Source organism: Marmota marmota, unplaced genomic scaffold (assembly GCF_001458135.2).
Source record: "Marmota marmota marmota unplaced genomic scaffold, marMar, whole genome shotgun sequence".
Taxonomy (NCBI): Eukaryota; Metazoa; Chordata; class Mammalia; order Rodentia; family Sciuridae; genus Marmota; species Marmota marmota.
The window spans coordinates 31,415,942-31,443,930 of record NW_026000005.1 but is presented as its reverse complement, the minus strand read 5'-3'; the positions used below and the strand labels follow the sequence as shown (position 1 = coordinate 31,443,930).

Here is a 27,989-nt window from a genome sequence, read left to right as displayed (position 1 = left end):
AAAAAAAAAAAATATATATATATATATATATATATATATAGGAAGATATATCACTAGTGGGAATAAAGAGAGGTGACTCACCAGGAAGTACTGCTAAAGGAAAAAAAATTCCTTAAAGGAGCTGGTATGGGAGTATGAAGAGGCTGATAGTGTTCATCAGAAAAGGGACTTTCAGTGTTATTTCTTTGAAAGACTAAGAAAAGTGAGAAGTTATAAGAAAAGAAATAATGAGAGAGGACAAAGTGAGAAATAAGTAACAAGGACCACTGAATGTAAGCTAGGGAAGTGGCTATATTTTAAAAAGCAGTCTCTCTGCTCATGTAATTTGGATATTCCATTTCCTTCTCTGTGGTTTTAATCATGATAGTTAATTCTACAGTAAATTATATTTACTTAAAGAAAATGCATTTAAATGTTGTTTTGTACAATTAATTTATACTATTAATTTACAGATAAAGCATAGAAAATAGAATTATGATGGTACTATATATACTAATATAACTCAAATCAATAAAGTGACCTAACTGTCTCTTTATTTCCACAAGGTAGTCAATAAATAGCATCTAAAGTGAATAAAACATAAACTGGAAACTGAACTCAGGTACATTATAATAACAGCTGCAAGAAAATTATAAGAAAAATATTAATAAAAATGATTATTCAGTGAGGATGAGAAGGCTTCACTTTATCCTATACCTAGGCTCTTAATTAAGGCCTCATTTTCTTTTATCGAATTGTAGGTATTACATTAAATATTTTAATGCAATAACAAAAAAGGAAATACTATGCATAAATGTATAATGTGCCTACTATATTATCATAGTTTTCATCACATGAAAAAAATCAACCTTGAAAAAAAATCAACCTTGCGTTTACTAATATGGTTTTATAAGCCATAAGCAGTTAATGAATAAATCAACACATCATTTCTAAGCATGATGGACTACCTGAAAGAATACTTACACCAAGAGAAGATGAAACATTCTTGATGACAATCACAACATCATCAAAAATTCTTAACTCTTATTTGCCTCTATCTCTAATACCACAATCCATGAATTAATAGTGAAGATAGATAAAGAGTAAAACAGTAATTTGAATATCATCCAAAGATTATTTTGTTAAGAACTTAGTATAACTTATAACTGTTTGTTTATTTTATTTGAATATTTATACAATAATTGATTCTAGTGTAAACCTTCAAGGGAAAGTTATTGATATTATCTAAGTAAATGCTATAATTTGAGTTTATAAAAATCTCTTCTTGAATTACTACTACTAACATTAGAATTATAAAAATTTCCATTTTACAACAAATGCCAGATGTAGAACTCTCTGGCAACAACCATCTTTATAAGAAAATTCATTATCTCAGCTAGAATTTTCATAACAAGAAATTAAATCCCTTGTACTTCTTATGTAATTTTCTTTCTTCTTAAATTTCATTTCATTGACCAGATAATTTTAATATCATTATTATACAAGATTTAAATTATTAGTCTAATTGCAAAGCAAAAATACTCCAGATACATACAAATTCTTAAATGAGGCATGGTTCTGTTGCATGTTATTCTAAAGGAAAAGAAAACTGAGAAAAGTTAGAAATTCTACTATAAAAAAGAGAAACTATAAGAGATGTTTTGGGAGTTATTTCTTTTATATAGCATTAATTTTAAGCAGAAAATTGAGTGTGGCACAGAGATGCTTTGAGGTGTCTTAAACACTAATAAAGCATGTGTCTCCAAATTAACTAGTTACTAGTAATAATTGTGGACTTCAATTTTCCCTCCATAAACCCAGAGGATTATTATATATAACCACTAAGTTTCTTTTCTAGTTAAAAAAATGATGCTGTATGAGTGCATGGATCTAAATATGTGAGAATTAAGTATAAGTTAATGTATAAACATGAATAAATATCATACCTTTGCATTGTCTTTCATCTTTGTTTTACATTTGTTTTGTTCCCTGGCTTTACGAAGACCTTTCTGAGTAGGACCTTCTGGCATATTTTCTTTTTCAATACTGTGTCCAACTACAAGATAATAAAATTTAATCTTAATTTTTGTAATATTTATTGTTTTAAAAAAATATGATCATTTTCAAATGTTAATCATAGTATTATTAATACATATATTTATTAAGTATTAAACAAATGACAGTCACACCAACCAAAATACTTTAAGTGGGGTCTTCAAAATTCAGGTCCCCAAAATGCAGGGTGGCATTAGAGGTTTTGTGTATTTATAAACAAAGTAAGAAAAGGCCAAGGCAAAGAAAAAGAAATAAAATTTTCCAAGTGGAATTACATAATAAATACAAGACTTTTAAAAGGAGAATTTCATAATAATAAAATTGTATTATCTATGATTCTTGATGTTGAGAGAAACAGACAAGAAAAAACACAAGGTACTATTCACACCTAGTTGTAGCTCTGATTACCTAACTATCCAGGACTTCGGCAATCTTATAGAACCAAGTGTGTGTGTGTGAGGGGGGATTGTGATGGGAAAAGTCTTTTCTTTCATATCTTACCCTATTCACATTTAGGTACACATAATTTATACCTATATTTATAAATAAAAACTTGATTTCAAATAACTAATAAGGTTTTATTCATTAGCACACAAATAAAAGAAATTACTCAATGTCATAAATCACAACACTAGCTGGGCACATTGATGCATGCCTCTAATCCCAGCAGCCTGGGAGGCTGAGGCAGGAGAATAACAAGTTCAAAGCCAGCGTTGGCAATTTAGCAAGTCCTTAAACAACTTAGTGAGATCATTTTAAAATAAAAAAATAAAATGGGTTAGGTATGTTTCTCAGTGATTAAGCATCCCTGGGTTCAATATCACTGGTGTCAAAAAAAAAAAATCACAACGCTAGATTCATAATACAGAAAAGATTACATACACAAAAATGCATGGATGATTTCAATGTCTAGGCCCTTTTAACAGATCTTGAGGTTATAATAGCAAGGGAGCACACAACTGGCATTTATTTTTTTCTGGATATAACTTTTCCTATTAGTACCAGCTTTAGATAAAGCAGAAGATCCTCCAAATTACCTCCACAATAACAGAAAAACAATGTTCCATGAACCAGCATTACACAACAGAATTAGAAAGTCTTGAGTATCCAGACTGTCTGTCCTCTGGCAATGTTGCTACAAGTTACAGTTCCACAGTATCTTGGAAGTCAAAGTCTCAGATAAAGGCTGCAATTACAGCTTGCTGAGATAAAGAGAAAAATTTCACTTCTAATTCTCTTTTATTATAGTTGCCTCTTCAAAGACCAATTTTTCAACTGATAATAATTAAAAATATAATTAGCATTCATTCTTAATTTATCTTTTACTATGTAACAGCCACTGTTCTAAACATTATGTCATGCAATTGTGTCAATATTCCTCTGCAGGTCATTGTCTTTTGTTCCCTTTATATACCTGAAGGGAAATTCATATAGTAATAAACACAAGGAAGAAAGGAGAAAGTAGTAAAAGAGAAACTCAGGATTCAAACAGATACTTGCATGAATCTAAGAACATTTCATGTCGTATATAAGACATTACTAAGAATCACTTCATAAAAGAAAATTAAAAAACAAGAAAAAAACAAATTTGATCAGGATAACACATGAAAGTATAAAATCCAAAAGGGCTTGGCCTATGAATGTATGTTGTTATTCCACAAGCAAAACAGAATTAGAAAAATGTATATTCTAATAAAATTTCATAAAAATATTTAACACTTCAAACAAAACTTGAGAACAAACATTGCAGAAAGTACACTATACCAGAAGAGAGATAATGTTCTCAATTATTTCCCACTGTAGAAAGAATGAACATTATCTCTATTTCCCATCAAATAAATATTATTTATTTATATAAACATTTTTACAACAAATGAGAGGCTCAGACATTAAATATTGTACCATATTCATGTTTAAGTACATATAATTCTCAAATGCCACACAATACTTCTTAATGTTTAGTTCTATCCAAGAAAAGTCCATGTCTTCATCATAGCATCTTTTTTCCTATCATTTTATAATTCCTAATGACAAGGCCAAATGTACTGACTAGTGCGGCGCAATTTTATGTAGATAAAATAATATTTTGCAGATATAATCAACATTTTAAGAAATATATAATTCCTTAGAGATAAAAACAAACTCCAAATAAATAAGCACAGAAATTTTATTTATTGTACTCCAGTATGAAACTTCACCCATTAAATCATTCCTTTATTTATGTACACATTGAAACAATGTTCTTTGAACCTGCTGAGGACCCTGAATAAATATCAGAAAACTATGGAAAAATTCACTTAACAAATATTTATGAAGTACCTACCATTGCAAATCCCTGACTCCTTTATAGACCAAACACAAATATAAAGAGAAATATTAACTGTAAAAAGCTTTTGAAGAAATAACTCATAATTTAACCCAGAAGAATAAATAGAAAATGTCTAAGAGATTAGGACAGGTGTAAAGTGAAATGCAGAAACCAAGTATATACCTAATTAGAATTCAGAAAAAGTCAAGAGTTAAAGGAGAAAATATTTGAAAAGATAGGATCTCTAAATTAAACCACATAGTCCATGTGCAATTCCAAGAGCAACAAAACATTAAAGTTAAAAAGCAGCAGTTAATTTAACTTTGTGAAATAAAGATTTCTGTGCTTTACTATATGTGGAGTATAAAAAGGAGTACTATGTTCTCTTAATATAGGAGTACTATTGATGTGGTGGATTACACTTATTGATTTCCTTATATTGAACCAGCCTTGCATCCCAGGGATGAATCCTATTTGATCATGGTGCACGATCTTTTTAATATGTTTTTTTATCTGCTTTGCCAGAATTTTATTGAGGATTTTTGCATCTATGTTCATTAGAGATATTGGTCTATAGTTTTCTTTCTTTCAAGTGTCTTTATCTGGTTTAGGAATCAGGGTGATGTTGGCCTCGTAGAATGAATTTGGAAGTTCTCCCTCTTTTTCTATTTCCTGAAATAGCTTGAAAAGTATTGGTATTAGTTCTTCTTTAAAGGCCTTGTAAAACTCTGCTGTATACCCATCCGGTCCTGGGATTTTCTTGGTTGGTAGTCTTTTGATGGCTTCTTCTATTTCCTCAATTGATATTGGTCTGTTTAAGTTGTGTATATCCTCTTGACTCAATCTGGGCAGATCATATGCTAAGCCTCAGGCTAGCATCATTCTAAATGGAGAAAAACTGAAGGAATTCCCTCTAAAATCTGGAACAAGACAGGGAGGGATGCCCTCTCTCCACCACTCCTATTCAACATAGTTCTCAAAACACTGGCCAGAGCAATAAGACAGATGACAGAAATCAAAGGCATAAAAATAGGAAAAGAAGAACTGAAATTAGCACTATTTGCAGATGACATGATCCTATACCTAACGGAACCAAAAGGTTCTATCAAAAAACTTCTAGAACTAGTAAATGAATTCAGCAAAGTGGCGGGATATAAAATCAACACTCATAAGTCTAAGGCATTCATGTATATATCAGTGACAAACCCTCTGAAAGGTAAATCAGGACAACCACCCCATTCACAATACCCTCAAAAAAAATAAAATACTTGGGAATCAACCTAACAAAAGAGGTGAAATACCTTTACAACAAAAACTACAGAACCCTAAAGAGGGAAATAGAAGAAGACCTTAGAAGACAGAAAGATATACCTTTTTCATGGATAGGCAGAATTAATATCATTAAAATGGCCATATTACCAAAAGTACTCTATAGGTTTAATGCAATGCCAATCAAAATCCCAATGGCATTCCTCGCAGAAATAGAAAAAGCAATCATGAAATTCACCTGGAGAAATAAAAGACTCAGAATAGCTAAAGCAATTCTAAGCAGGAAGAATGAAACAGGTGGTATAGCGATACCAGATTTTAAACTATACTACAGAGCAATAGTAACAAAAACAGCATGGTACTGGTACCAAAACAGGTGGGTAGACCAATGGTACAGAATAGAGGACACAGAGGCCAACCCACAAAATTCCAACTACCTTATATTAGACAAAGGTGCTAAAAGCATGCAATGCAGAAAGGATAGCATCTTCAACAAATGGTGCTGGAAGAACTGGAAATCCATATGCAACCAAATGAAATTGAATCCCTTTCTCTCACCTTGCACAAAAGTTAACTCAAAATGGATCAAGGAGCTAGGAATCAAACCAGAGACTCGGCATCTAATAGAAGAAAAGTTATCCCTAATCTCCATCTCGTGGGGTCGGGCTCCAAATTCCTTAATAGGACACCTATAGCACAAGAGTTAAAATCAAGAATCAACAAATGGAACATATTCAAACTAAAAATTTTTTTCTCAGCAAGAGAAATAATAAGAGAGGTAAACAGGGAGCCTACATCCTGGGAACAAATTTTTACCCCTCACACTTCAGATAGAGCACGAATCTCCAGAGTATACAAAGAACTCAAAAAGTTAAACAATCAACAAATGGGCCAAAGATCTAAACAGACAGAGGAGGATATACAATCAATCAACAAGCACATGAAAAAATGCTCACTATCTCTAGCAATCAGAGAAATGCAAATTGAAACCACTCTAAGATACCATCTCATAAGAATGGCAGCCATTATGAAGTCAAACAATAACAAGTGCTGGTGAGGATGTGGGGAAAAGGTACACTTGTACATTGCTGGTGGGACTGCAAATTGGTGCAGCCAATTTGGAGGGCAGTATGGAGATTCCGTGGAAAGCTGGGAATGGAACCACCATTTGACCCAGCTATTTCACTTCTCAGACTATACCCAAAAGACCTAAAAAGAGCATACTACAGGGACACAGCTACATCAATGTTCATAGCAGCACAATTCACAATAGCTAGATTGTGGAACCAACCTAGGTGCCCTTCAACAGATGAATGGATAAAAAAAAATGTGGCATTTATACACAATGGAATATTACTCAGCACTAAAATATAACAAAGTCATGGCATTTGCAGGGAACTGGATGGCACTAGAGCAGATTATGCTAAGCGAAGTTAGCCAATCCCTAAAAAACAAATGCCGAATGTCTTCTCTGATATAAGGGAGGTGACTCAAAACAGAGTAGGGAGGAAGAGCATGAGAAGAAGATTACAACAAAACAAGGAAAAGAGGTGGGAGGGTATGTGAGGGAGAAGGGGAATTGCATGGAAGATGGAAGGAGACGCTCATGGTTTTACAAAATACATGTACAATGGTGTCAGGGGGAAGGGAAGAAAAAATATAGAGAGAGAGATAAATGTCACAGTAGAATGGGTAGAGAGAGGTGATGGGAGGGGAGGGGAGGGAAGGATAGGGAGGGCAGCAGAATACAACTGACACTAGGATTGCTGTATGTATACACATGGATGTATAACCAATGTGATGCTGCAATCTGTACACGTCGAAAAATGAGAATTCATATCCTATTGGATTCAAATGTATGATATGTCAAGATCATTGTATTGTCTTCAGCAACTAATTAAAAAATAATAATAATAAAAATATATAGGAGTACTATATTAAGGGTACTTTGCTTAACTACAAAGAATATTTATTTCATTTGTAAAACTCTGATGTCAACATTAACAACTTTTCACTTTAGCAAAAATGTCCAATTTCGAGTTAGTCATTCATTCTTAATTCATAATTTTCTATGAAAAATTATGATATATTAAGATACCATTAGGGCTGGCGTTGTGGCTTAGTGGTAGAGCACTTGCCTAGTGCATGTGAGGCCCTGGGTTCGAGCCTCAGCACCACGTAAAAATAAATAAGTAAAATAAAGATATTGTGCCCAACTACAACTAAAAAATAAATATTAAAAAAAGATACCATTATATATATATCATATTCTGGTTTGAAAATAAGCATTATTACATTCAAATGTCAACCTATAGAAAACTAAATTAATATAAATAACAAGCATAATAATCAAAACCAGCATAAACTTTTTAAAAAATGCATAATTCACAAACCTTCAGTTTTATCTCATATTATGTAATAATAAGTGTTTTCTGGGCAGTTCCTGAGAAATATTTGATATATGTTACCTAAAAATAAAAGTAAATATAATCCACAATTGTCAGTTTAAGTATCTAATCAATAATAATTTATTACTTTATAATGTCACCTAGGAATTTTTTATTAATCTATCTACCATACAAGAGATAAACGCAAAACTAAAAACCCTTTTCATGTGTGAAGAGTAGGTATTAAAGTAACAAAATTCTATGTGGTAGTAATTATGTGTGGCTTTTACAAAAATATAACATTGTCTAAAATTTCTATAACCAACATGGCACTTTATGGACCAAAAACAAAGTACATTGAAAATTCTTTGATAACTCTGCTCCAAATCAATCCACTTTTTATCTTATTTCCCACATTTTAATTAAATAACAATAATTTCTCTTCTTGCTAAAGTTCAGAGAAAAAGACAATTTGTTGTCCTCTAACTTCAGAGTGTACACATATGATTTGAAGAATCTCAACTGCCATACAAATTTATTCCCCAAATAAATAAATTGATGAATAAATGAATAAATGAGTGGATGACAGAGAGAGGAGGAGGAGCAGGAGGAGGGGAAGAAGAGGAGGAAGAGGACAGGAGGAGGAGGGGGGAGGAGAAAAATTAAACTTAAATGAACAAGTGAAGAGAGAAGGAATAAAATATGAAAATCATGATAAATAAGTTAATAATATATTTAATAGTTGTGGGGCTGAAGGTGTAGTTAGTGGTAGAAAATTTCTTTAGTTGAGGTCCTGGTTTTAATCCCTATCATCTCAAAAAAAAATGTAGAAGATGGCAAGATTTATGAAGAGCCATCATTAATCCAACTTTTTAAAAAAATAAATCCCCTTGGTAAGTAATATCCCAAGTTCAGGCAACTGGAGCACCGAAAGAGTCCTGAGATCACACAATCAAATGCTGAGATCAGAAGCTTAGGAAAAGGTACTGCAACTATAGTATCTAAAACTAGAGAGTATGTTTATAAAGCGCATAAAATTATTCAATATAGATTTTAAAGTATTTATTTTGTTCAGATAATTGGGATATGCAACTAAAAAAAACCTATTTCTTCACGTTGGGTAAGAATTCATTCCTTTCGACTAAGTCATTTCAAATTAGCACAGATCAAAACACAATTGCAAACTTGATCTTCAAAGTAATTTGTAAATTATCAGTCTAGAAAAACATGCAATATGTTCTTTTATACATTAAATTAAATACAAGGAGCTAATATCATATAGGAGCTATCTGAAATCACCACTATATTTTGATGAAAATATCAAAGATAACTATATAAAATTATAAACTATTAGAAAAAGAATGAATGAATCATTAGAGATCAATGATTACAACAATCAACCCAATATGCAAAGTTCTTCAATCTTCAAGACACCATGTATATTCTTTTTTACAATTTTAGTCAATTAGGAATTGAATTCCTAAAAGTTTTTGTTCTATAAGGCAGTTCTATTTTTGTTTGATTGTTTTGATATTCTGATATTCTTGGCTTAATTTTGTCCTTTATTTGGGTAGTTTTATGTAAAGTCCTAAGGTACCCAAGTCTTCTTACTTAGCAAAACTTAAACTCTGTCTCTTCTAAAACTCATGTGTAAGCTTTGTTTCTGCTTTTATAGCATCAGTATAGGATACTGAATATTAATGTATTGTAATAATGTGTGAAAGAGTTCTCCCCAACTAGGGATAGTTGGAATTGGAAATGTCTATCAATTCTGCCTGGCCTACAGAATTTCTAGTCTGTTCTTAGTCCTGTAGACTTTTATCCCTCTGTTAAGTCTCAAGTACTCTTGTCATATACATGCAGCCCAACCACCAGCTACAGACTTATAGTTACTGAGGCCACTCTTTTGAGCTCCCTCTTCTCTAAAGCACTTTCCTACAGATTCTAGTTTCAAAGTTATGAACAATGTTATCTGCCTTTTCAGTTTTCTTTTTGGCATCCATTTCCAAGAAGCTTGGCTTGGCAATTTCCTCAAGCATGAAGTCATGATTGAAGGTAGATCATTTCCTTCTGCAATCTGAGATGTCTGTTTTGCAGATGCTAATAGCTGCCTGATCTATAGCTTAGTTTTGGAGTTATTTATGAAGACAAAGCTAGTCTGGTACCTGGTACTCCATCATGATCAGAACAGAAGTTCTTCCAAGATGGCTGACTCACATAGTTCTCAAAAATATATCTATATATTATCATGTCTGCATTTCCTTAATTGTTTAATTAAAATTTTGCTTTGTGAAATAATTATCTCCCCACTTACTCACTTTCAAATATCTCTAGAATGTTGATCTCTGATAAGATTAAGAAATCTTCCCCAATATTAAGCGAGAATTATATTTTACTTTTACCTTTAATTTCAGGAATATGAAAATTATGTCCTATATCTATGTTCTTCAGTGTTGCTTGAAGTCCAGAAATCTAAAAAGAAAAAAAAGTCAAATATATAGGTTTATGTACTAAATGACTTTAAATGGCTAAGTAAAATAAAATGAAAAGTATCAAAAATATTATTTCTCTTGAATAAAAGCCTATGATTTTAAATGTCAAACATGAACTTTAACAAAAGGAAAATAATTTTTAGTCAATATTGAATTCTGCAGGCAATTATTAATTATCATGGATAAGAAACTGAAACATTTATTTTACAACACAGTTTTATCATAATTCAGCTCTTTACTCTGAGAGAGGTTTGTCCTCTGTTTATATTTCTTCATGATAACTGATATCTTCTATCTATAAACTGTGAGGTTAAGTATTATTTGGAAAAGTAAAATATGAAAAGACTGTTTATACACCTAAACCTCTTAGTTCATTTCCACCCACAGATACTCCATTTTATTAAATATGTCTTATAATTAAGAACATTTGTTAGCTGGGTGGCATATCATTTAGATTTAAATTTAAAATCAGCCTTAAAAAGCTATATCATCCCTCATTGTACATGATTATGCAAACACAAAAAAACTATCTGTTTAATTATACACAGAAATACATTTTTCTACTATCACTGAATAGCAATATTTCTTTATTAATAAAAATTGCAGATAATTTATAATCAATAGATTAGTGTTAACGAAATGCCTGTGATTAAAAAAAAGTAACAGATTAATATTAATTCTTACAGATCAGATGGATTATAAATTTTAAAAACAAAATTCTTATTTAGATAGCATAGGATTTTCAGAATAGTTGCTAATATACGGCCAAGAGTTCCTGTATGCCTACAGCCTTTTTCCCCTGTTAATATGCATTAAGGTGGTACATTTATCACAAACAATAAACCAGTATTAATGTCTGCTGAAGTCCCTTTCTGTTGGATTTTGTTAATTTTTATGTTCTAGGGACCCACCCATAACACTACATTACATTCACTTATTACATCTCCCTAGCTTTCTCTGGATCAGGGTGGTTCTTTAGACTTTCCCTTATTTTAATGACCTTAAATATATTTTTTATTTAAAAATATATATATATATATATTAGTTGTAGATGAAACTTTATTTTAATATATTTATTTATATACAGTGTTGGGAATCAAACCCAGTGCCTCACACATGCTAGGCAAGCACTCTACCACTGCGCCACAACATCAGCCCAGGGCCTTGAATATTTATAAATACTAATCAAGTAATATTTTACAGAATGGCCTTAAATTTGGGTAGTCTGATGTTTACCCCATAGTTAAGCTATACTTATAGGATTTGGCAAAGAAGACAACAGGGGTGAAATGCCATTATAAGCACAACATATCACAGGTATATGCTGCCAACATGACTTAAAACTTATTATGTTAACCTTGATCACCCAGCTAAGGTAGTTTACCAAGTTTCTCCACTCTAAAGTTACTTTTCCCCTTATATCTATTGTACTTTTGAAAGCAAGTAGTGAAGTACAGCCACTACTTCATAGATAAGTTGCCCAGATCAATCTCCTTCAGGGAAGGATTATCTACATATATTATGTAATATTCTCCTGTATGGGAGATTTATCTATTCTCCTCCCACTTATTTATTCAATGATTTATTTATACCATTGTAGAATTGGAGATATTTATTTTATGCTTTGAGTAATAATCCAATACTACATAATTTATATTGTTGCTTAAATTGTGACAACTTTAGGATCCTAAAAAAGAAGAATCTCACTCAATTTTCTTCCCCTCATGTCCCACATCAGGGCAAGCTGATAAGAACCCCTAGTTGCTATTTCCTTGGCATTGGCAGGAAATTTAAATTATGCAAGCCCCTCCCTCCACATAAAAATGCTCACCTTGCCTAAACCCCAATCATAATAAAATATAAGCCAGTCTCCTTTCCCTGATCTTACTCATACATTTCAGAAATGCTTAGGGGCATATGCTGCTCTCTGAGACAACTCAATTATGAAAGTAATAAAAATTTTCACTTCCTTGCTGTGTGGAAGGTACTATTAGCCCTAATATCCAAACCAAATTTGAATGGAGATCCACCTAGCTCTGTCTACCATAGTTCCTTTATCTCTTGACAAATCCCATTATTTTCTTGAGGTTCTTTTTTCTTTTCATTTTACAAATATTTTTAATAAATTCGTTCTGTGACATCATGACACACTGTAGGTTCCTATGGCTGTATACCCACACCTGATAAGTATGCTCCAACAGGAAAAAAAAAAAACAAATTGGTTGGTAATAAATTGTTCTTTGTATGAGAGGTATCCAGACAGGTTCAGTTCTCTTTTTTTAACATTTATTTCATTTGTTTATTTTTATGTGGTGCGAGGACTGAACCCAGGGCCTCCAGTGCTAGGTGAGTGCTCTACTGCTAAGCCACAGCCACAGCCCCCAGGTTCAGTTCTTTAAATGGTAACCTTGGCTTGTTCTCCAAAGACACATATGGAGAGATGGACTAAAACTACATTCTCTGCCCTAATTTGAAGAATCAACTAATTGATCCGAAGATAAATTATTATTATTGTAGAATTATATTATTATTATTATATATTATTATATCAATTAGAATGTTGTACAGAGAGATATGACAGTCATCTCACCAGTTAGTAACCTGAATTTAAAACTACAAGTCTTCCACTTGTTGCTATAGATATCAGACGTTTGCACAGCCTATCCCTAACTAGCACACAGATAATAACGAATCTCCCTCCAGTGCCAAGGAGATAGCACTTAGGCACCATCAATCTTGTGTAGTCATTTTGGATTTTGAAAAACATGTATTGATGTGAGGAATCATGTACAGTGCAGAACTTAACCTGAGGATGGTGACTGCTGTGGTCAATTTCCACTCACATGTATAAGACAATTCTAAAAGAGCACTGAATGTCCATTTTCAGTAATGTCCATACTGAAATCTACAGTGGCAGCAACAGGATTTCCTATTTAAATCTTGACTTTCTCAATACAGAATCTACTATCTTGAACAGCAGATGTGGATGAGAGAAATGCTATTTCTAAATCCAAACTGTTCCATTTTAGATATCAAGAAATAAGCTCTTTAGAATTTTTCCATTAGTAAGTATTTTCTAAATAGGGATTTTATTTTTATTTTTTGTTTTTTTTAGGATGAAGTGGAAGCCATTAAAAATTATCCTGTGGAAACAGGTGTGAGGACTGTCTGAGACAAATGAGGATATAGGGTGGGTTGTAATATAGAAGAAGACAGAAAAGTCATCCCATCCAATAGAACCAAAACATATAAAGGGGAAGTCTATGCCTGAGCAAGAGGTCAGACATAAGAGTGTGGGTTTCCCTCTCAAGTTAAAAATCCAAGTGGGCCTACTAAGAACAAAGTTCAAATAAAACTACATAGTCTGGGGATACTCCAAATAGAGGGTATACTTGCTCCTAGTTTCTCAGGAAATGGTGTAGGAATGATGACAGTCGCTTAAAAAGTACTTCATGATTTTCACGGTGCTAGAAAAATAGTGCTCTCTAGGTAGTGTAAAAATTGACTGAAAATGATGTATCAATGTAGACAGACCTTAACTGCTTTCTAAATTGCTTATGGCTTGTATCTGCATTATAGGGAAATCAGAAGCGTCTGCATACTTCTGTGAGGTAAATAGAAATGTTAACATCTGAAGCACTGGACCAGAAAAAAAGTATTAGAGTCAGGACAATGAGACTACAGATGTTAAGAAGCTCACAGATGTTGTGACAGAGACCATGCGTTTAACAAGGTATACAGGGTTTACACTCAACCCACTGAAAACCATGTACCTGAACATCAGGAATATGATCAAATAAGTCACACTACATAGGAAAGTAAAGACAAAGAATATCATGTAGAGTCCATGCTATAAGATTCATAAGTACCCTTTATAATAGGGAGAATAAGAAGATGCCGCCATCTGAAGGAAGAAAATTAATACTGATAATTATCTCTCAGCCAACCAGTTACTATAATATTTACATACTAGGGGATAAACTTACAGAAGCTGTTCTAACCTAGAAAGATCTAGACAGTCTTCAGCAGGCAGGTTATCTTTTCCTTTGCCTTCAGGAGTATCCGGGAGTTCAAGCACAAAACAAAACAGTTGCAGCTAATAAATATACAGTCAAACAGAAGTATATAAAATTTAACCTTGACTCACAGAGTGATTTTAACTTTTTAAACATGTTTTCATTTTAGTTATATATAAATCATAAGGCAAATAATTTACCTTTGATTAATATGTGAGAAAACAAACTATATGTAAATGACCTGAAGATTCACACTTTACCCCAAAACTGAGATTCAAACTCACTACTCCTAATCCTTAACATTTTACTAAACCAGTGAGGAATGATCTGAAACCCAGGGATTGTTATATACTCTAAATATGCTCTCAATATGGCCTTTAATGTAACTTCAGGAATCATGCTCATTTCAGAGACAGGAAAATCAAGAATGCTTCCACAGAAATAACAGCTCTAAGCACAGAGCAGATGAATGGCAGAATCAAAGCTGAACAGGTTGCAGAAGTAGAAATAAACAACTTGGTGGTAGTGCAGGTACTTGCTACAGGTTAGATGAAAAGGAGCAAGGAGATTAAATTCTAAGGGTTTGAATATAATGCCATAAAATTTAAATAATTATAAAACTCATTTCATTCAATATTATTTATCATGCAATCTAAACATTCAAAGACAGAAGATTAAAATTCAAGCAGAAAGGGCACCAAAACAAATGAGGTTTTGCATTTTAGTAGCTAAAGATTCCACTCAAAAGACAAAATAAACTTGAATAAAACGTCCCTTTACAATAAAATTATTAAAAGAATTGTATTACCATCACACAAGCTTCTGTATTTTCTGAGTTTGGGCAAAATCAAAAATTCCAGATAATAAAAAATCAATGTTAAGTACAATTGCAGTTTTATATTCTGTAGTAAACTTTATATATACATATATACAAAATAAATATGTGGTTAATAAATATTTTGTTTTCTTTTCCTTGATTACTCTGCCAAAGATTTCCCACCTCTTCCCTAGGCCTAAGCCTGTGTAAAAACTCTTCAGGAAAAATTAAAAAGGGTGTCATTCATCAAACAAAAATAAAAACAAATCAAATCAGGATCTAGGAGTTTCAAATATTCATTTGGGGGAAATTACAGGGAGTTTATATTCATTATCTTACATGTTTCACAACAACCTTAAAATATGGGGCTTTGTGGCTCTATATTATGTATATGAAATCTAAGCTCTAAGAGTCACTTGCCTAAGATCAATGTTTATAATTGTCAAAGGTGGTCTTTAAACCCATTAGTCTAGCCACAATAGCTAAGTAATTTCTTCTAACTTAATAATCTACTGTAAATTTGTTACAATTAAACAATATTTAATTTAATAATAATTATTATGGATTTTAAAATGGATAGAATACTTTTTTAATATTTCCAAATGAATTTTTTACATAAAAATTTGTGAAAAAATTTTAAAATTTACCTCAGAATCAAAATCAGTGTTTCTACTTGTACTTAAAAAATGATTAAAATAATGATTAAAACTTGTTTCAAAGTAGCTTTGATTGTCTGTTTACCTGTCCAACAGCTCTGTCTCTTTCCAAGGAGGTCAGCATTTTCTCCTTCAGTAAAGCATGGTGCTTCTCATGTAACACCCTTATAGTTGGTTCATAGGATGCATAATGTAACTTCAACCTATAAAAAATAAAAGGACTGTTGCATCTTAAAGGGTAAAAGAATTAAATAAATGATTCCCATCTAACATCTGAACTGATTTTCTTTTATTTTTTGAAGGAGGAATAAAAATGACTAACTATATAAAGGTCAATACACTAGAGCCAAGAAGCACAGTAAGCATTATTTAGCATGCCATTTCAATGCAAAAACCTGGGGATGAGGAGTGAGATAAGGGAGGAGAGGAAAATACCACATTTGCCTTCACTAGTTTTCTATTTCCTATTAGCACTTTTGTTGTATTTAAGTATATACTCAGCAGATTGCTTCAATTCTTTGAGATTTAAGAAACTGCAGTTCCTTTAATCAATTCGGAAATAATTTTCACAAAACTAGGACCACAAATAATGGATGAATAAACAGAAAGTATCATTCATACCAAAACAAAGGATGGTCTTGAAAACAAGACAATGTTAAGTATAAAAGTATTTTGATATGTAAGTTAATACTACCGAACATGTGATACAAAATCATTAAAATCTATCTTATTTGAAAATGACCACAAAATATTAATATTTGTAATTGAAGTATAATGTACATGAGGTAAAATTTACAAATCGTCAGTGTTCAAAGAGTTTTGAGAACTATGTGTACTCATGTAGTCCACATTTATAATATCTCAGAAAATTCTGGACTTTTTACATTTGGTATCATAGAATATGTTTTCTTTGGAAATGCTTCTTTCACTCAGCATAATGTCTTTTAGATTTCTTATTGTCTTATATATCAGTACCTATACTTCATTCCTTTTTATTGTGAGTATACTTCCTTGTATTACATTCTCTGATATGATATATTATTCTGATGATGAAAATCTGAGGTTAGGATATCAGAACTAATGCTGCTCTGAATATTTTTATCCAAGTCATGCAAGACACTTTTGATCACAGATCTTCATTTCTTTTAGATAAATACCTAGAAGTTGAATTGCTGAGTTGTAATTTATACTTCCAATAGGAATATGTGATGGTCCTGGCTACTCTTTGCCAACAGTTTTGTAATAATCAGCCTATCTGTGGTTTATAATTTTAACGTACTTTCAAATAATCAATATTTTACTTTACAGTTTTGTCTTCGTTTCTCCATTTCCTACTTTATTGATTTTAGCCATTTTTTATTTCATTTTTTCTATGTAATTTGCTCTTTTTTAAAAGATTTTAAGACATAAAAAGATTATATAACTGATTATAAAACTTCTCCTTTTTAATACAGGCATTTAAAGCTATCAGGTTTAAGCTGCTTTTGCTACATTCCACAATTTTTTATCTGTTGCATTTTTGATCACTCAGTTCACAATATTTTCCAATTTCCTTTTTTGACTCATGGGTAATTTGAAGTTCAAATTATTTTCTAATTTCCTTCCTGGATTCATGGATTCCTTGAAGTGCATTAATTAATTTCTAAATATTTTGGAAACTACTAGATACCATTTTGTTGTTGATTTCTAATTTAATTTGGTTTTGTCAGAAAATATTCTTTGTGCAATTCAATCCTTTGAAATTTAAAGAGACTTCATTTATTGCTCAATATATATTTTGGTAAATATTCCATGTACACCTGAAAAGTTCAAAACAGAATTCTAGAAATATTAATTATGTTTAATTGATTGATGGTGCTACTCTATAAACTTAAGAGAATTTGTCTATATTTTCTAATAATTATAAAGAGTCTTAAAAATCTCCAATTATAAATGTAGAAATAACTTTTTTCTTACAATTGTATCAGATTTTGCTCCATGTATTAGATTCATGAATATTTAATATGTTTTCCTGATGAATGGACCCATTTAAAATAAAATGTCCCCATTTTTTTCCCTAGTTCTCAGGATTGATTCCCTGAGTATGTTAACTCTCTAGTCCCTTTCCCCAGCCACTATAGGTTCACAGAGGTATCCCCCACCCATTTCCTGGATGAACTGAATGCTTCACCTGTGGTACAAGATGCTACAGAGGCTTCTCTCTTCCCCATGGTTAATAGATGCCCCTCTGGAAGTGCCCCTACCTCCTCTCCTGAATGCCAAGCTGATACTGTGACAAGAGAAGATAGAGACTCTGTATCTAAAATGCTACAAGAATTAGTCAGCAAACAATGATAGGAATCAGAACACTCACAATGGTTTGAGGTACTTGAAAAAAGGGTTAGAATATAAGATTGGACAAACAATAATTCATTTACTGTGGAGCATTTTCTTTAGAAAACTGACTTAACCACATAGTAAGAACTCCAGGGAATGGGATAAATTAAATGCTAGGACACACCTTAGGAATTTCAAGAAGTGGGTGCCAACACTCATCAAAGTAAAATGCCTGAGCTGCCCTGGTAGCCAGTATAGAAGGACTCCATAACATTCAAGAAATTTTCCACCTTATAATAGCCTCAGTTCTTCTACAAAATTGTCTATGGCCATTTACTTCAGTGATTATACCTGTTGGAAGTTTCTGTTGATATCCAGAAACCCAAAGTGAACATTATGATCCCTCTATTAGAATGGAAGTCAACAGAAACAAGATACTAAGTGGAGTCCTGGCTAAAAGATGGCTCACAGTTAGCTTATTTAGTCCAAATATCCATCAAGTGGTCAATTTAAACATTCCTGAGTGAATAATTTGAACTCATTCTTGGCAACTGAAGTAAGTTAGCAGTAGAATCAGAAAGTCCAACTCCTCTTCTAGGATTCCAAATACAAACATCATGGACCACTTGATAATGACCCACAGGTTATTTTTTCAGTTTCTTCTTTTTGATGCTTTGATAATTACTATATAGCTTTTTTCCTTTATGCTTCAGCTTCATTATTTTCTATTTTCCTGTTTTTATGTTCACTCATCACTTTGTTGACAATGTCTAACCTGCCAATACAAACTATTTATGAATTGTTCATAGCTAATATTATGCCCTTCAGTTCTAGAATTTCCACTTGGCTCTTCATTTATAGTTTTATGTCACTGTTGAAATTTCCCATCTCTTTACACATTATAATCATTTTCTTTAAAACCCTAAGCATATCATAACAGCTGTTTTAAATTCCTTATCTGATAATTTTATTGTTTCTGTCCTCTCTAGTTCTGGTACTAATTCTTACTGTTGAGAGTACATGATTTTCTGCTTCTATTTTTCTATACAGAGATACATTGGTATATATTTATCTATTTATTCACTATATGTTGCACATATACATAGTTGTTTGAATTTTGTCATCTTTTAGACAAATTAACTTTATCTGCCTGAAAAACTCTCTAAAAGATGACAAAATTCAAGCAAATTAACTTTATCTGTGAAAAACTCTCTAAGGATTGAGCTTGAGCCTTTCAGAGCTTGTCACATTACTTTTAAAATTTTCTTAGGGCAAGTCTAAATTACTGCCTTTTCTAGGACTGGTCTAAACCTATTTCTATGGCATGGCTTATTACAGGTCTTACTGAATGTTCTGAGTATTTATTAAGGATCTGTTATCACTGTTCAGAACTCTTGCATCTATTGCATCTTCCAGCACTGTCCAGCCTCTGAAATCTCTACTTTGTTCACAGCTTCCCCAGAGCTGATCTGCCAGGTTTCAGATTCTCTTCACTTGTATTTCTACAAGTTAGTGTTTTGGCCAAAAACTAAAGAGAACCATAACAGATATTTCCTAAGTTCCTTTTCATGTACACCCTTCCTTTTGTGTATAATTGTCTGAAAATTCCAGCTCCCTCTGCCATCAAGAACTATGATCTCTGCTTCCTCAGCTCAGCAATGATCACTGTGTCTGCTTGTATTCTATCTTCTCACGCTGTGGTCTACAAAATGCATTCAGGAAGAAATTGGGTTGATCACACTGCTCAGTTCATATGTTTCCCTTTTCTTAGACATCACAAGTACTGCTTTGCTGATTTTCTAATATCTTAAAACAACTGACTCCTATATTTTGTCGAGTTTTGTACTCTAGGACCATTTGGAAGGTTAGTTCTATAGTAATTATTCTGATATGACCCAAAGCATATGGGGTATCATTATTTTTTCTATTGAAATATTAAAATGGTAGCCTTCATTTTATTCAATACAATTTTCATTAAATTATTTATAAAACTCATTGATTTCCAAATCATACTTCATTTGTGATAGTAATACAACTTAAATATTGAAGTAGTTATTACACATTTAATGTGTGCTAAATCAACCATACTCATAAAAGAGAGAAACAAAAATAAAAAAATTATGTAGTATGTACAATTCCATTTTCCATTTGTGTTTATGTGCTTAGCATATATGTACTTTATTATATACCTCCAAAACAGTATACATTTATAAACACATATTCAGGTACAAAACTGTATACCAAAAAAAGGTGTGCTATAATTTATGGACAGTTAAAGAAATACTTTGTGAGAAATATTGAAGACAAACTCTCCCCTTATTTAACTCTGGCATTGTTTTGGCCTATATATAAGATGTCCCCCAAAAACTCACAAGTGAGACAATGCAAGAATATTCAGAGGTGAAATGATTAAGTTATGACAGTTTTAATTTAATCAGTGGATTGATTAATTCACTTATATAGATTTACTAGGCAGGTATAACTATTGGCAGGTAGGCTGTGGCTAGAAGAAGTAGGTGACTGGGGTGTGCTTTTGGGGTTTATATTTAGTGCCTGGTGAGCAGAGCTCTGTTTCCTGATTGCCATGTTCTGAGTTGCTTTTCTCTACCTCACCCTTCTGCCATGATATTCTGATTCTCCTCAGGGCCAGAGCTATAGGATTGGCCAACCAGACTAAACCTTTAAACCATGAGCCAAAATCACTTTTCCTACTCTAACTTGTTCTTATCAGGTCTTTTAGTCACAGCAATGCAAAGCTGACTCAAAAAGGCATCTAACTCATTTATGAAATGTGGCCTTGACTAAACTTTGTTCAGAGAATTAGAAACACAAAACACTACTGTCATATAACATGCAAACAACATTCAGAGAAACTGTCAAATTAGTATGTCTGTTCTATAAGTTCCATAGAACTTCATAATTAGTTTACAATTTCTGTATTTGATAATGATAATTCTCAAAATACATACATCATAATAAGACATACATATTAAATCTCAGTGTAGTTTTATTTTGAATTTTGAATTTCTCAAATTGCTAGAGATGTTGAACAGTTTCATGTATTTATTGAACATGTATATTTCTTCTTTTGAGAAGTGTCTGTTTAGCCCTTTGGCCATATATCGATTAGCTTGGGGGTTTCTGTTTGGTTGGCTGGTTGGTTAGTTGGTTTTTGGTGTTAGGCTTTGAGTTATTTTTATATTCTAGAAATAGATGCCTTATCTAAGGTACAGGTGGCAAAGATTTTCTCCCATTCTATAGGCTCTCTTCTCACCCTCTTCTTTCCTTTGCTGTGAAAAAGCTTTTTAGTTTTATACCATCCAATTTTTTGATTTTTGATTTTACTTCTTGAGCTTTAGGAGTCTTATAGTAGATGGAGCATTTCTGGTATAATGCCTAGGTCTTTAATCCATTTTGTGTTCTGTGCAATTTGATAGGGGTTAAATTTCATTCTGCTACATATGGATTTCCAGTTTTCCAAGCATCATTTTTGAAAAGGATATGTTTTCACCAGTGTATGTTTTTGGTGCCTTTGTCTAGTATGAGATAACTGTATTTATGTGGGCTTATCTCTATGTCTTCTATTCTGTTACACTGGTCTTCATGCTTGTTTTGGTTCCAATACAATGCTGTTTTTGTTACTATGACTCTGTAGTATAATCTAAGGTCTGGTATTACCTCACTCCAGTCAGAATGGCAGTTACCAAGTATATAAGCAACAATAAATGTTGGCAAAGATGTGGGGGAAAAGGTACACTCATACTTTGCTGGTAGGACTGCAAATTTAAGCCACCACTCTGGAAAGCAATATGAAGATTCCTCAAAAAATCTGGAATGGAACCACCATTTGACCCAGTGTACCACTTCTCAGTATATACCCAAAAGAGTTAAAAATTAGCATACTACAGTGACATGGCTGTATCAATGTTAATCACAGTTCAATTGACAATAGTGAACCAACTTCAGTGCCCTTCCACAGTTGACAGAATAAAGAAAATGTGGTATATCTACATAGTGGAATATTACTATAATATAAAGCCATAAAGTAAAATGACTTTATGACATCTGCCAGTAAATGGATGAACTTAGTGACTATCATGCTAAATGAAACAAGCCAATCCCCAAAACCCAAAGATTCAATGTTCTCTCTGATACGTGGATGCTAACACAAAACAAGGAATTGGGGGAGAATAGAAGTTCAGTGGATTACACAAAGAAGGATGAAGGGAAGGGATGAGGCATAGGAACAGAAAACACAGTGGAATGAATCTGACATAATTTTCCTATGTACATATATGAATACACCACAGTGTTATCTCCACATTATGTATATCCATAAGACTAGGATCCTAATTAGAATAAGATATATTCCATGTTTTTATAAATATGTCAAAATTGACTCTACTGCCATGTATAACTAAAAGAATTTTTTAAAAATTCATGTTAAATGGGAAATACTGTAAAAGTTATTATCAAATTAGCTGAACAATTTACCAAAAAAAGTTCCACTTTTAATGATTGAAAATGAAAGGAAATATGGATATACAATTGAAATATTCGGGTAAAATATGACACAAAGAATTCAAATTCTAATTTAGCCATGTATCACAAGTGACTAACTTTGATGACTCATTTTTTTTATGTGACTCTTACGGCATAAATGAAGTTTTGTTCTAGGCACTTAGGAAAAGCACACTAGTGATTCAACAGATGGTAAAATGGAAACATTATTCCTAATGATTAAATGAAGAAATAAAGGCCATCTGAGTATAGAGCAAGTATGGATGTATCACAAAGTAATATGGATTTTTTTATTCACCTGAAGTAATAAAATATGAACAAAGGTAGAATCTAAATTGATAAAAATATTCTATGGAATTAATTATAATAGAGTTTCCCTTAAACATAGTTGGATGTTTAACAAGTATTATATATTTTAAATATAAAGACTTAGCTGGCAATTGTATTTCAGGGTACAGATACTTACATCATCACATAAAGTTCTATTAGATAGCCTGGCCCTAGACCAAGCAAAAGAGAAGTTTAAGACTATAAAGTCCATTTTTAGTTTCTTATGGAAAGGAAAGTAGGTTGTGTGGAAAAGTAAATCTAAATAATGTCTTCAGAATAATTTCTGAAAGTGTCATCATAAATTCAAGGTCATTTAGCATATCCTCCTATCCTGCAAAGCCACATCTGCAATTTGCTCTTTATGCTTACAATTTGGTAAGCATGGCATGCTCTTACATGACTTGTTGCCTTTGCACAGAATATACCAAGAGCACTCTGCTGCCTCCACTCCCTCATTGTATTTACTATTACTTACACTTCACTATTTAGTTCCTCTGAAAATACATCCTGATCCCTCTCACACTTTAGTATCATTGATATGACTACCCTCCTGGTTGATTCAGCAACAACTGTATCAACCATCACAACCATCATACACTACAGAGGGGCCTGGAGTCCTTGACAGCAAAGGCCTAAATTTATTCATTCTTGAGTTTTAAACATATAACATAGTATTTGGTACATACTATATGCTCAGTACATATTGAGTGAATAACTTTATCAAAAAGGTTCTGTCATATTCAAATTACTTAACACTAATAACTTTAATATATATGCCAACAAATATTGTCAGCTTACCCTTTGAGGTCATTAATTAATTTATTTTTTTCTTGGACTATTCTCTTGTGATGCATTCGATGAAAATCACGTTCTTTCTGAGTTTTCAGCAGATCTTCTCTAGCCTTGCTGAAAAACATTAATAATAATAACTTTAAAAATCATTCCTACTTCCTTTCTGCAAAACTGTTAAGTATTCAGTTCAAATTCAGCCTTGGGCAATTCAAAAGATAACTGAACCATAAAGAGTCCACTATAATTCTCACTGAATTATCACATGCAACATATTTTGTATGGAGGAAATAATATGAAAGGGGGTAGAGGATGAAAGGATGAAACTTATAGTTTCAAAAATATGACTCACTCACATTTAACTAAATTAAAATTAACAGTTTGCTGCCAGATACATTCAAATAAAATTCCACCTACTTTTAAAGAGAATTTGTTCAGTGTATATATTTGAAATACAAATTTTAAAAAGTAATTCAAAATAATTATGAATAAAATAAAAACTCCATGGAATTTAATTCTAAACTTCCTACATAGAGGATTAGGAGAATATACTATATTTATTTCTGAAAAGAAAACATATAAATTCTGAAAAACAAAAAATTTCTTCTGTTAATTTGTAGTTAATTCTTATAAGAAATATATACCAGTTGATCCATTATTAGAAATAATTGGTGAGCTTATTAAAATATTTTTCTGAACCTATCAGAGAGCTGAAGCGACAAAACAACCAAGTATCATGAAATCCAAATACAGGTGAGCCAATTCCATAAAAGATATGAATATGAACTATAGCCAACAGGGAGAAAGAATACCAGAAATCAGATGAAAGTTTAAAGTATCAAGTATATCATCTGAGGGTTAGGGCAATTTGAAATAGCTAGGAAATTTGAACTCACTTATAAACTCTTTCCTGCAGGTCTACATTGAGTGTTAGGGGCAGGCAGGGAGACTAAAGAGAGCTTCTTTATGTGGTGATGCCATGCAGGCAATAACCAGTGGATGCTGGGGAAAAGGCACAAAACACATAGGCCCCTGAGGAAAGGGCAAAACACATATCTCTGGGGCTGAGGCTGCAGCACTGTAGCTCAGTGGCAGAGCACTTACCTAGTATGTGTGAGGACTGGGTTTGATTTTAGCAAGACATAAAAATAAACAAATAAGGACTGGGGATATAGCTCAGTTGGTAAAGTGCTTGCCTCATATGCACAAGGCCCTGGATTCAATCCCCAGCACCATAAATAAATAAAAAATAAAAACATAAAGGCAAGCTATCCATGTCTATAACTACAAAAACAATAATAATAAAAAACCCACACATTTCCCCATACTAAGTAGAGGTCTCCTACTCCTAAAGCAGGGTATGAAACTACCACTAAGAGCAACTACAGATACAAGGAAGACTTTAGCTACAATACTGAGGAGACCAGAAGAGTCAAGAATGCTGAGGAAGTGGCTCAGGCCACATAAAGCCTCCCTAAAAGTGAAGATGAACTAAACCAGAAAGAAATTCTCTGACACCTCCATAAATTAGAGAGCAGTAAATAAAGAGCAGGAGATTGTAAGAGGGAATGGAAAAAAGAAATGGTTGGTCTTTCCTGGGGAAAAGGTTTAGAGAATAGATAAATTGTTTTCAAAACAGAACAATGAATCTGTTGTTGTTGTTGTTTTAAATCTCTGCATTAAGAATGATGTATGAGATCCTAGAACACGGATTTCAAGCCCATATTTTAAGTGTTCTAAAGAATATCCTTATAGGTATATGAAAACAACTTAGCTCTACAGTGTCAACTTGAATGAGAGTTTATCTCAAAAATGATACTATATTTGTTTTAGAACATTTGTTAAAAATCAAATATTATGTCTCCATAAATAATCAGCTCACAGGTCCAGTTGCTTCATTAGAGTAATACAGTATAATAATTCCATACACAATATTGAAAATTCTTCATAGCAATGTGACCTTGGGAAGCTATATAACTTATGTATAGTATTTACAAAATAGCTGTACAATGGACTTGTACGTATATTCAACTGAATGATTCAGTAAAATGGCTTATGGCCTTGTGTATACTAAATATTCAATAAATGTTACCATCATAATCATAATCACATAATCATCATCATATTACCACTAGTGTTTAGTAAAGTAGAATGATATAATTATTCCTATAATAGGAGGTATAGCAATAATTAGTTAAATCTACTCCATTGAACTAAAAATATCAGGATTAATGATTATTAGTAACACTATCTTTTTAAAAAGTAAATTAAACTTTAATGAACATCTACTTTAAGTCCACTAAAATATTTTCAATAGATTGATGAATTATATAAATACACATTTCATTTATTTTATCCAAAATGTAAACCCACAATAGGTTAAAAAATACTTGTAAAAAATAATGCTCTATATTTCTTAACCAGAACCACAACGTGCATTGCATCCGCTCCCTTTTTTAATACACATTTAGAAACCTATTTGTGCTCATACCAGGAAGGAAAGCATAGGAATTGATTGAAGTATTAGACCTTAAAGTTTTTCTGACCATTAAATTGGTTTTCAGGGACTTGCTTTCTGTCTGCACAAATGAAGTCTACTCCGTAAAACAATTTAAATTCATTTCATGGTGATGCTTCTCCTATTATGACCTTCCTGCTACCCAACTACTTAATAAAAGAAAAATAAAAGTTGTGCTAAAGGATAATTGTAAATATTCACATAAGCAACTAATATTTTAACTATATAGGATTTCTTCACCACATTAGTAGATGGGAAAACATCTTTGTGTTTAAAAAAAAAAAACTTTCATTAACACAGACGCAAACATTGAGATTCTATTTCAAATACAATGAAGTCATTCAGTGAAACAGTCTACTTGAATTTATATTTCATAAAGTATATAATTCAGTTATGCTTTGTCTTAATGAGATGATATGATGACTATATAACCTCCCTATTCCAGGAAACCAGCATGGCAAAGTCTAAAATTCAAGGATATAATATTAAGATCTACATATTGTTATCTTACTATAAAATTCCGTTATTCAACATAATATGAATATGATTCAGAAGCATACTCTTAAAAATTTTTAAATGAATATTCCTGGAGAAATCATTGTATTAACTGAATAGTTTAATTCTTTTGGAATGATCAGTTAAAAATAAATTTATTCTGTTATCATTTGGCTAAATAAACCAAAAATTTTCTTATTGCACCAACATATTTCATCTTTGCTATATTTTTTCCTTATGTGCAATCTTGAAACAAAGTAATTTCTTAAAACAATAATTATACAAATACCACAATATTTCATTATCTTCAATGGGCCTTAAATGAATTAATTTAACCCATTAAAATTAATATTTGGAATAACTGTTGAACAGCCAAACAGAATTCAGCCAAATTAGAGGAAACCTCTTATTATAATCTTAATAAAAAAGAAAGGGGTATACCCATGTCCAGAAAAAAATACCTTAATTTAACAAGCAATTACCTAAACACTAAAGCATGAAATTTTATGGGCTACATTATTATCTTTATTTTCACAGTGTTTGTTTCTGAAAGTCATTAAATTAAATGGATCTTCATAAAAGCTGTGCATTCTTTGACCTTGTATAGAAGTCAATTTTGTAAGTGAAAGCAGAGTCTTTTAGTAAAGAAACTATTTTTTTTTCTCAATGTTAATTGCTATTTAATTTCAATTTTTTTCATGCCTATATTTTCTGGTAGAAGGTAATCATAATATTTCATTATTTTTAAAGTCTTACTTTTCCATTTTTTAGTTAATAATCTCAGTCAGTATTATTTCTTGCCAAATCTTCAGGGCTCTCAATAGACCCTTTCTGATCCACATTACGTGTTCTTAATGTAAGAGCCCAAAAAAGAAAGATAATACATTAAATGAGTCAAGACTTAACTTGATGGAATGTTGCTTAAATTTCTGTCATGAAAAGAAAATGTTGCCTACTTCATAAAAATGTTATAAAGTCAGCAAAAAACATCAATTAACTATTCTAAATTTATTAAAAGCTTAACTACACAGCTAAATGCTA

At 32.0% G+C, this 27,989-nt stretch overlaps 1 protein-coding gene across 22 annotated transcripts in view; it reads right to left on the bottom strand.

Moving 5' to 3' along the window:
• Spag16 (sperm associated antigen 16) overlaps window positions 1-27,989 on the bottom strand; it is a 925,858-nt gene that overhangs the window by 851,098 nt on the left and 46,771 nt on the right. For 6 of the 22 annotated variants that reach the window (XM_048808488.1, XM_048808487.1, XM_048808495.1 and 3 more), the window contains 5 exons: window positions 23,945-24,052; window positions 18,150-18,248; window positions 16,065-16,182; window positions 10,401-10,470; window positions 1,926-2,035 (listed from right to left, as the gene is read on the bottom strand). In XM_048808488.1, the coding sequence (XP_048664445.1) occupies window positions 1,926-2,035; window positions 10,401-10,470; window positions 16,065-16,182; window positions 18,150-18,248; window positions 23,945-24,052 (505 nt within the window). Of the gene's footprint in view, window positions 1-1,925; window positions 2,036-10,400; window positions 10,471-14,476; window positions 14,587-16,064; window positions 16,183-18,149; window positions 18,249-23,944; window positions 24,053-27,989 lie in introns of those variants that run through there. The other 16 variants (XM_048808490.1, XM_015481331.2, XM_048808506.1 and 13 more) reach the window with 12 other exon arrangements.